General features: G+C 43.0%; 1 protein-coding gene across 1 annotated transcript in view; it reads right to left on the bottom strand.

The window, feature by feature from the left end:
* Nucleotides 1-6712, bottom strand: part of SNX30 (sorting nexin family member 30) — a 42726-nt gene extending 36014 nt beyond the window's left edge. The window contains exons 1-2 of the mRNA XM_014524916.1: nucleotides 6588-6712; nucleotides 6308-6536 (exon numbers count right to left, since the gene is read on the bottom strand). Of these exons, the coding sequence (XP_014380402.1) occupies nucleotides 6308-6536; nucleotides 6588-6712 (354 nt within the window). The remainder of the gene's footprint in view (nucleotides 1-6307; nucleotides 6537-6587) is intronic.
* Nucleotides 6713-10526: the final 3814 nt, after the last annotated feature.

Here is a 10526-nt window from a genome sequence, read left to right as displayed (position 1 = left end):
GTATAGAACACAAAGGAATAGCAGTTTACTTCCAATCCACATAGGCCGTCAACTAAAAATCACTGGTCGGTGTTATTCACGTAGGTGTCAGAACAAAATCAAAGTGGAGTGCTTAGAAAGGAAGGGAGAGGAACACGCTAAAAAAAAGTTTCATAAACTACTCCTTCATACATGTGATACTATGGCATCTAATGCTTATACAACTTGGCACTCAAGAACACTCTACACTAGATCCGGTTCTCAGAGCTGTACCATCCAGCCGGCAGGGCTCCTGATGGCCCTAAAAATTTGGCAGCAGGGGAGACGGAGCAGCAATTAACTGCCACTATTCTCTGGACCCGTGGGGAGGACAGATTGGGCATACAGGGTCCTACCCAGTCTGCTTATCTGGCCCATGAGGCCGAAATGTTTGAACACCTCTCATATTAGTAAGTCACATATAAGCCAGTTTGGTTTGTTTTAAACAAACAAAAAACAAATACCACACATGAACCATTTGTCACACTCTCCAAGCCTCTACTAAAAGCAGCTTCGCCACTAGAAGAGACATTACTATAAAGCAATGATACAGCTGTTTGAAAAAACTAAAACAAGGAAAGGAATGCTATTATTTTTTTCTACTATAAAATGTGCTCAGATTCAAAAAGAAGCTATTGGCAACAGTTCAGACTGGATGCAGTCTCACCAAGTCTTTATGCATTAGAAAAACCAGCTACCCCCAAATAAAAGATGCTGCTTTACACCCTTGGAGAGAAAGTCAAGACTTGATTCACTGGAGGTCTAAGCCTTCCATTTCCCCGCCCCCCCGCCCAGCACCTTCCCAAATTGCACGCCTTTCTAAAATTGCACCGAGTGCAGGTGCAAAATTGATGCTCTAAACCAGCATTCTACTCCTACAGTCTAGGGAACAGAGTTAAAAGAGGAACTTAAAAATAGAAGCAAGATGTTAAAAAAGCAGCTTATGCAGTACAATTGAAGGATCCATGCCTTTTAGCTTGACTGCTAGTTTCAAGAGTTCTTCAGTCATTTTAGTAGACTAGACAGTTTGCAAGCCAAGGAAAAATGACTTATTAAAAAGTCTTTACACCTCCTTACAGAGTTGCAAAGGAAAATGAAGCACATATCCAGTCAGATTCTTTAGCAGGAACCTTTAATCCTTAAAGAAAGGAGTACTAGAGTCTTTTACAACCATTGCTACTACAGAAAGTTTTGCCTCGAGGCAGAAGTTGATTATAAACTGGGCTGCAGACAACACCATAAATGGATTTTTGTTCCTAGCTTTGCACAAGCTTCTTACCTTACACTTGTGCTCCTGCTGTAAAAGTGAAAAAAATATTCCAATTTCAAACTAGGTGCCTAAAGCTCAAGTGTTTATAAGAGTACATAAGGGGGTCTTTGTTTGTTTTTAGTACGTAGTAGTCATCACAATAGCCATTCATCATCCAGTTAAGCTTGGCATTATTCATTTTTAATCAGAAAAAAAATATTTATTTAGGAAATACAAAAGGATGCATTTCTAAAATTTAGCCATCTCTTGTTTTCATGCTGCCATCCCCTACCATTAAGGTGGCTTCCAAATTTACTGTGCTTCATAAAGGTTTCTATGCAAGTCACCGAATGTTCAGGTGTGCAGTGCTGGAACTTAAAGCATGCATTTCTGAGCCATTTACTCAGTACTAGGTTTGCTGTGTTCCCATCATGTCTGCAACCACAGTGAAGAGCAAGTCAATCGGGTATTTTTAGAAGTAAATAATTCCTCATTTACTTTCTTCAGCCATAGTTTTAAAACAGTTAAAACTATCCCACAGAAGACCCATTATATATTCATAATGCTGGAAAAAGACCAAGTAGTTCATAGGAGTCACTGAATTAACAAGATTCGAGTGGTCCTCCCACAGGCTATTCCTTCTTTATGCTCACACTCCATATTTGGCTCCTTCACCCTTTTCAAGAAGTCTTCCACTACATGGCGATACAGACAAATCAAGACAGCCTGTAAGTTTCTTCACTAAACTAATCAGTCAGATGGATTTCACTTCTGGTCTGAAACAAGTGCTTACTTCATTAAACGTTTTACAAACTGTAGTAAGATTACCAAGTCTAAAGCTATAAAAAGGAAAATTGACTGACAGCTTTCTTGTAGAGATGTGTGCTTGAGTCAGTGATTCGATTTGGAGAAGACTTGGCCCGATTTGGCAGCCGAATCATTGGAGAAAAAAAAAAAAAAAATAGGAGACCTATAAAAGCTCTGAATTTATTCATAACAAGATTCAGCGATTTGGAAGGCGGTCTTGTAGGAAAACAAAAAAGACAGGGGAACAGACTGCTCTGATGTTGACATCTGTAGCTTGCTAGTGACCGATTTTTCCCCTTGAATTTGTGTGTGGGGGTGGGGGGGAGGGGGAAGGCAAAAGAGCTCTGGGGGAGGGATATAGAAACAGCATAGGGCTCTGTGAGAAGCCTCTCTCCCTTTTGTGAGCCATTTGTCTGGAAGCAACAGCATGTCAAAAAGGTACTGGCTTCTCTTGCTAGTCTCATTTCTTGAAAAGGATTGTGTCATATTGAATGAAATAGTTTGAATGTTTGTAAAGATTGCCCATTAGCCAGTTTCAGGAAAGATAGGATCCATCTCCTTATCTAGCTCATTGTTTTGGAGCTACGTGCGAAAAGTCCTGACTTCGCCTAAAACCTTAATCTAAATTGTACCTTTAGAAATTTTTTACAAAGAAAGTAAATATCCTAAATTCCGAGACATCAAAGCCTAAGGCCTTTTAACCAAATTGCTAAGAAAGAGTATTTACAGTGATATGGAAGTCTCCACAAGAATAATTTAAAAATGCTCAACAAAGGTAATTTCTGTTGAGTAAGATCCGAGCCCAAATTTGGGAGTTATGATGAACTGAGTAGGAGGAGCCCAATGACGGCAGCTCACTCAATAAAAACCTGTAACTTACTGTCCCAATTTGGAGGTGACTTCACTTGCAGAACAACGAAGGAAGAATCGCAAGTATAAGGTCGGATTAGATTGATCACCTAATCAAGCCTCTCCGTGAACACGAATCCCTTAGTTCACGCTGAAGCCGCGGAGCGCCCGAAAGGGACTGAAGGAAAACCATATTTTGGTATTTGGCTTCTTGGAATTCTAGGATTGTAAGTATATTATGAAAAATAATAGTATTGATTCAAATTTAACTTTTAGTTGTAATTGTAGTTGTTTTTGTAACACTAATTCTTATAAAACATTGTTTGGGAAGGAAGTGCATTCGGAGCATTGTTTCTGATATATGTAGTTATTGTGTTTTTAATGTTTGTGGTGTTTCTTAAAGCTAAGCAGTGTTATATACGTAGCAAAGAGTTTTAAAATAAAATTGTGTTGTATAAATTAAGTGTGTAATCATTGTGAAATCGTGCAATCAGCTAACTACTCCCCCAGCCAGTGCGTCAAAACGAATCAGTAAATTGTGTGGGATTTTCTCTATTCCATAACCCACTAGAGACAGTCTCCACTGCAGCCAGTTCCAATGTGGGCCAAGGCCATTGCTTCAAAAGCTTGGGATCCAGAAGGCACCACATCCCACCATCCAGCAGGTAGCATAGAGGCCTTGGTAGCTACTCATCTAACTGAGGATGTGGAGCCACTGCACTGCGACCCCTTGCCCTATTGGGAAACCTGCAGCCAGGTGTGGCAGAATCAGGCCACAATTGCCTGGGAACACCTGTCCACCAACTAGTGTTCCAAACAAGAGGGTGTTCAGCATTACTGGTGGGGTGTCACCACACCACACCTCTCCTTGGATCCTGGTTTGGTGGAGCAGCTGGTGTTCCTGAAGGTGAATGTCCTGCTGCTAGGGTTCCCCAAGCTCCACATGCAGACAGAATGAATGCCACCCTCCTCACTCCCCACCTATTTGCTTTTTTAAATTTTCTTTGACAACCATTTAATGCCTCACTCTCAGAGCTGGAGGCAGTAGTTCTACCCCTCCTGGCTGGTAGAGAAACATGTCCCTGCTGAGCTCCCTTGCCAGAACAAGCTTGGAGTTTTGGGCAGGGGCTATGAGAAAGGACAACCCCAGGTCCTAGGCATGACCTGAAACTGCACCCTGCCAGGGTTGGGAGGCCTGGTGGGACTGCCAGTGTCATGGCAGCCCCAGGAAATGCCAGGACTGCAAGCCTCCCTGGTGAAAGGCGGGAACCAGGTGCCAGAAAACATCCAGCCACTGCACTCAGCCCTGGCTAGGGAAAGCCCAGACCTGCAAGGTCTTTGAGAGGCCTACAGTTTACTGGCTGTAGTGGAGTTGTGCAGCTCCAGATGAGCCTAGCTGCCTGGGATGCCATCTACAAGGTATGAGCCACAGTGTAGGGGAGGTATGGAGCTACAGAACAGATGTCACCCCTTAGACAGAGCCTAAGAAAATGGGCAGCCTCCCACCTGGGTAACATCTGAATCGGTTTTCCATCAAAGTACAGCATGAGAAAGAGGGGCAGGCAGCTGGCCCAGAAACAGGTGGGCAGGCTGAGATCTAACCTGCACTGTGAAGGTCCCCCGTTACAGGCTACCATCCCTGCTGTTTTCATCCTGCTCTACATATGACATGAGTTTTTCAACAGTTTGAGGTGCAGTTTCACAGAAACCCCTGCACTTATCTCCTTGAAACCTGGCAAGCTTCATGCCCTCAGAAGGGGCTGCCATCCGTGCCGTTTTAATTCAATTCTGCAAAAGAGACAAGAGGTGTAGGTATTTTAGCGATTCCCCATTATAGTCTATGGCCAAATCACTGAATCAGCACCGTATCTTTTGAATCAGATTCAGCCGAATCAATTTGGATCACCGTCCCCCAAATCAGCCAAATCCAAATCAAATATTGGCTACTTCGCACAGGCCTACTTTCCTGGCCTAGGTAACCAATGCAAATTTTTGAAAAGAAGAGAAATTCCACCCAAGGAGTTTGCTCACCAATTGTTCTAATGAGAAAAGAGGAAGTTTTGTTTGTACATACAATGGACGTCTTGGATCACTGCTCCCATTAGTGTAACTTTTAAAAAAGTCGAGTTTGCGCTACAAGACATTTAGTGAGAACTCCACTGTATACCTCACTTTGGCAGGCACTTGCATTCCTGGGCCACACTTTAAACAGTAACCATTTAAAAACTCCATACCAGAGTGTTGTGTGGGTGTGCCAGAGTCCAAAATTATATATTTAGAACAAGAGGCTAAAGAAAGAAAAAAAAAAAGTCATCTGGAAAGAATAAGCTGCGAGAAGGAATTCAGGAGAAGATCCTATACTTAGAACATATGTAGTCTTGGATTTGTTTAAGAGCTCCCTGCCCCAGTAATTTGTTTTTATGTATAGAATATATTATAAACTTATATTTCTTCTCCCTCCCCACCCATGTATAGCCTAATTATTGCAAAGGTAGTCTAAAAAAAATTTGCTTCCTCCCCCACCCCCAAACTGCAATTAGCAGAGCGACAGCATTGGACAAGCAACGCTGAAAACAGGCAGAGCAGCCTGCTTCTCCCCACTGCAGCCTTGCCCTCCAGTCACTATCTTTCCCCTACAGCAATTCTGGCTCCAGCCCAGAACACGGGATACCCAGCAGCTGACCCCAAGCCAGGGATAGGTCCACAGCACCTGTCCCCGCCCAATCTCCCCCAGGTGAGGGCTAGAGTCTGAGCTGCAGCAGCTACCTTCCCCAAACTGTACTTGAATCCGAAATGAAGTTTCTCCCTGCCACCCCATATGGCTTCAAGGGAGAAGGGGGGGGGGGAGAAAGCACTTCATCTCATATGCAAGTAAATATGGCAGTTTGTCACAAGGCTCATCCAGGTACAAGAGAGTCAACACACAAGTGACAGGTGATGGCAGTAATACAGAAGCATTTTTCTTATTATTTAGGAGAGAAGCAAGTTGAACTACAAGTTTTTAAAACATTTTCATACACAATTCAGGTCACGCTATGTATTGAGACAATATATTTTCTTTTAAAAAGGGAAAAGAAGTTAGACAAATGAATATAACAATTCAGGGAGAGTATACCAATGAGTTTCAGAAAGCCATTAGAGATAAAAGTATTTAAGCCAAAACATTAACAAGCTTTCTGTAATTTTAATATTCAAAGTGATTTGTTCTCTACAGAATCATTTAAAATACCTCCTCAATGTAACAAGTTTAAAAAAAAAGCATTAAAATTGTCACTACTGGACTAGAAGTTAAGAGAATCCTAGAAAGCATGCAAGTCAGGAAAGCCTGAAAGAGAAATTTCTTGCCAAAACATTTAAATAGCACTGGGAAAGAAAAGGAGATACCTTTGTAGTAACCCTGTATGTGATGTAGGTCTCCATCGTGCAGACATGTTTTTTAGGATCATCAACTGTGACAAAAAGGTCTCTAGTTTCCCCATCTAGGTCATCATCCAACTGCAATCTGTTGAGAAGTGAGGATGAGGAGGCTGGGCTAGAAGTGTCTACAGGTGTGCCATTGGGCAGACTGAGATCCTGGAAGGCAAAAAAGCAAGACCCCAATGAGTATGAAAGTCTCCCAATACAAAAAAAAAAAGTTAAACATTAAATACACGTTTGTACCTGCCTTTGCAGAAATCCCCTTCCTAAACTGGTTTCCCCATCACTGGTAGTTTCTTCAACAAGTCTATCCACAACCATAACATCTCCAGAAGATGTTATTGTTATAACAGCAACAACCACCACCACCATATGGTTGGTATAGACAGACAAGCTTTCAGGTATCACAATATCCTTCCACCTGAAAACTTGCCTATGCCTTACCGGATCAAATGCATGAATGGTATAATGATAAGTCATCCACAAGAATTCTTGTCCTTCACATCTCTCCTGAACCATCACAGGATCAACATCACTTCAAACATTAGTTGTACTAAGCATTCCCATAAACATGGCCCTTGCCAAACTGGGGTATTTCCAATTACTTTAGTGGAGGAGCAAGAATGAATGCAAGCACTCAAATATTTAATCAAGGTCTGCTGGAGTGGAGTGGAGGAAGCATATAAAAGAGAACACACGCAAGCTTACCAGATCAAATAAGAGCTACATGGAAGTTGAGTAATAACTGGCTAAAGCCTGGCTTTGGTCCAGTATTGTAACGTTCAATACTGTACTACCTGCCAAAAAAAGTCTTCCTGTACAGACTGACAAGAACAAGGTTTGAGTGAAGGAGAACTGGCATGCCAATTTCTATTGTGCTGCTTCACAGCAGAACGCAAGAACTGAATTGAAGAGTCAAAAATATGGGTGTTCTTGCAGGTGTTAAATTACCAAACCAAACCAAACAAATTCAAGGAGTTAAGTACAGACATTTGGGGAAGTTAAATTGGGTTAAAAATGGCTACCTTATTTCAAAACAACCCCCAAAGAAAACAAGAAACAACTTAACACATCCCAGTACTTACCTTCCACTTCCAGATTCAGTCTAAACCTGTAACTAAACAGAAGTTCCGTGCACACAAACCATTCTAAAAATTGCAGAACCTGGTTTAAGATAAGCTTCTGGTACTATATGGATCCAGGTTTATTTGACTAGGTCAAACTAGTGCATGTGCACTTGCCTTGCATAGTGATCCAGAGGGGGGAAAAAAACAAAACAAAAAAAAAAAAAACCTAGCCATTGGCCCCAGCCTGCTCTTTTCCCCCCCCCCATCCCCTTGCTCCCCCCAACCAGCCACCTATCATCCCACAAGCCTGCTCTGGGTGCAGCTGCTTTTATCAGCCTTTACCACTGCTGAAGTAGAGCAAGTTGGGGGGAGGAAGGGAGACACAGACACCTCCTCCCTGGCAGGCCCCCCACCCCCATCCTGATTTAGCCAATATTGGGCAGTCAGTCTTTCTGAATCAAATTTAACCGCCCCCTAATGTCTGTACTTGGGGAAAGAGGCTGGGGAAGGGCACAACCCAACCAAGCTAAAATTAAAAAAAGTTGCCCGTCAAGCTTAACTAGAGGTAATTGTCAGGTTGGACTTGCTGGATGAGGAAGCCACTGAGTACACATCCCATTTAAGGCAAAACACAAAAACAAAACAAAAAAACCCAAACCACACCGCTCTAATGGATTAAACCTGCATCAGGACTGGCAAATGAAGCCAATTCCCTATAGTAGTCTCCTTTACAATAAACAAAAGCATTCAAGAGATGGAGGTACTTCCTGAAGGATGAGCATCTGAAGGCTATTTAAAATAAGCAAGAAGAAAAGATTTAGTCCTTCTCTCAGACCCATCACTTTTGGAACAGAGTAAAAAAACCTGGACCGAATCAGAAAAAGCTATTTGAATACAATGATTTCCAAACCAAAGAGCACTGTGGCAGATACACGAGACAATCTTTTGTTTGGGGGTCTTGACTAAGCAGTAGTGTGACACTGATTAGCAAGTAATTTACCTCTACTGAAGGTTCATCATCATAACCATAATTAAATCCTTATTTTAGGCCAGAAATAAAGATATGGCTGCAAGAAAGAAATGGCTAAAGCTGTTGTATGATGTTTATCCTAGATACACCCCTTGCACTTGGCTGTAACATCTATCCCTGCCTGGTAGAAATGTCAGAAAGTGTTTGGATCACTGCAATATCTAGAGCTTAACTGAGATACTAGTGGACTGGGGCCTAGAAGGCAGCTCATTTTAGGAGCTACAGTATTAGGAACACACAATTTAATCTGTTTCTATTAGCAGCATCTACTCCCATTGGTGCACCAAAGTACGTGCATCTATATTGGATCAGCACCGATAAAAGGAATTACTGATGTCAGTAATCAGCATTTTTTTTGGCCAGTATAGCCGATAGTGTCACCAAGAAATGTTGCATGCATGCAGCCCGGCAGCATCTGGCCAGTAAGTTGGGGGCAGGGAGCGGGAAATTTGAGGCCCCCCACACCCCATGGTAAGGAGTGGGGCTGGGGCACGCACTGCCTAGCTGGGGTGGGGCAGGGCAGGAGCCATGGGCAGCTTGTCCAGGAGCAGCTCTCCACCATTGTGTGCACCTCCAGGGGAAGCATGACCCCTGGATTTGTGCATGGGACACAAGGGAGGGCTGCCTGCTGCAGGCTTGGGGCAAGGGACTGCACTGGCCTCTTCCAAGGGAAAGTGCTGGGCTAGGGCTGCACTTGGGGCAGGCAGCAGCACTGCAAGGCTGCTACAGCCACCCAAAATTTGCCAGTCACCCCATAGCCCCCCCCCCTTCCCGTCAGGAAGAGGCTGGTGCAGCCCTGGACCCTCAGCAGGCAGCCCACCCTTGCCCCATGCTCGAATCTGGGGGGCACATGCCTCCCCAGAGAATGCGTACAACAGCTGGGAGATGGGCCACCCCACTTTGCCCTAGCTGGGCAGCACCTGCCTCCCTCCCTTACCATGGGAGCTTTGACCTGCCCCAGATGCTGATCTCCAAGCTGCCAGGCTGCATGAGCCATCAGATCAATAGTGGCCAATATGGCTGCTTTAAAGGAAAGGAAAAAAGAGCCTTCATCAGTCCACCTCTATACTTAACAAAATAAAGATCAAGAAAAAAAAAAAAATCACCCCAAATTTGCTGCTTTGAATGAAAACTTTAGAAAGATGAGGATGTTTGAAGTGTGACTTGTGTCTATATTTATTAAAGTACATTAGATTGTGCCTTAAAATGCACAAATCAAGAAGTGATTCCTCAACATCCAGGACAGGGCCCCAACTGTCACAAATTTTGTTAGTAACTAGATGACTTTCTTGTAGGAGGGGAGGCTCAAACTAAGCCCTTCTAATAAAAAAAAAAAAAAAAAAAGGGCTTCACCTGCTGTAACTTGAGGAAGCTTTACAACTGTGCTCTTTACCCTTGAAGGTGTTTAAGGCAATTTATGCAAGGGCCTCCAAAACAGCAGAGTTGCTATAATGCTGTAACAGGAGGAAAAAAGCTTGTAATAGTAGCAAGGATCTGCTAGCTTCAAGTAGTCAGCAGTCTCCCATATCTAGGGGATTCTCTCCTCCATGAAGAAGTGATGCAATTCCTATTACAGTAATATTCACATTGTGTTTCCTACTTAAGGCCAAGTGGACTGAATGCATTCAATGTTTTCCACCGCTGATAGATACCAATTTCAGGCACATCTTACAGTTATTTTTGTATTTAAAATTTAGTAGTATTATTTTTGTCCTCACAAGGAAGCAGGATACAAGACTTATTTGCCTTTATCCCCCCCAAATTAAAAGGTCATTCACTTTTACCAGCTCTAGAAGAGAAATAGCTGGGGGGGAGGGGAAGAGAGAAAGGGAAGAAGTGAGCAGTGGAGAGAACACCAGGAAGCCTTAAACACCATATATGGGCTTTAAAAATATTGCTCACTTAAAAAAAACAAAAACAAAACAAAAGTTACATGCAGATGCACACTGCTACAAGCCTACCAGATGTAGGAAACCAGTTGAAAGCTTCAGTGAACCCAAGTACCAGGAGCAAGGTTTGAGAAACCAAAGAGTTTCCAGCAAAACCCCTACGGTGGAAGATCCCATGTACTTACTTGAATAGTAAAAGG

Source organism: Alligator sinensis, unplaced genomic scaffold (genome assembly GCF_000455745.1).
Source record: "Alligator sinensis unplaced genomic scaffold, ASM45574v1 scaffold371_2, whole genome shotgun sequence".
Classification (NCBI taxonomy): Eukaryota; Metazoa; Chordata; order Crocodylia; family Alligatoridae; genus Alligator; species Alligator sinensis.
This window is presented reverse-complemented; position numbering and strand designations above follow the sequence as displayed.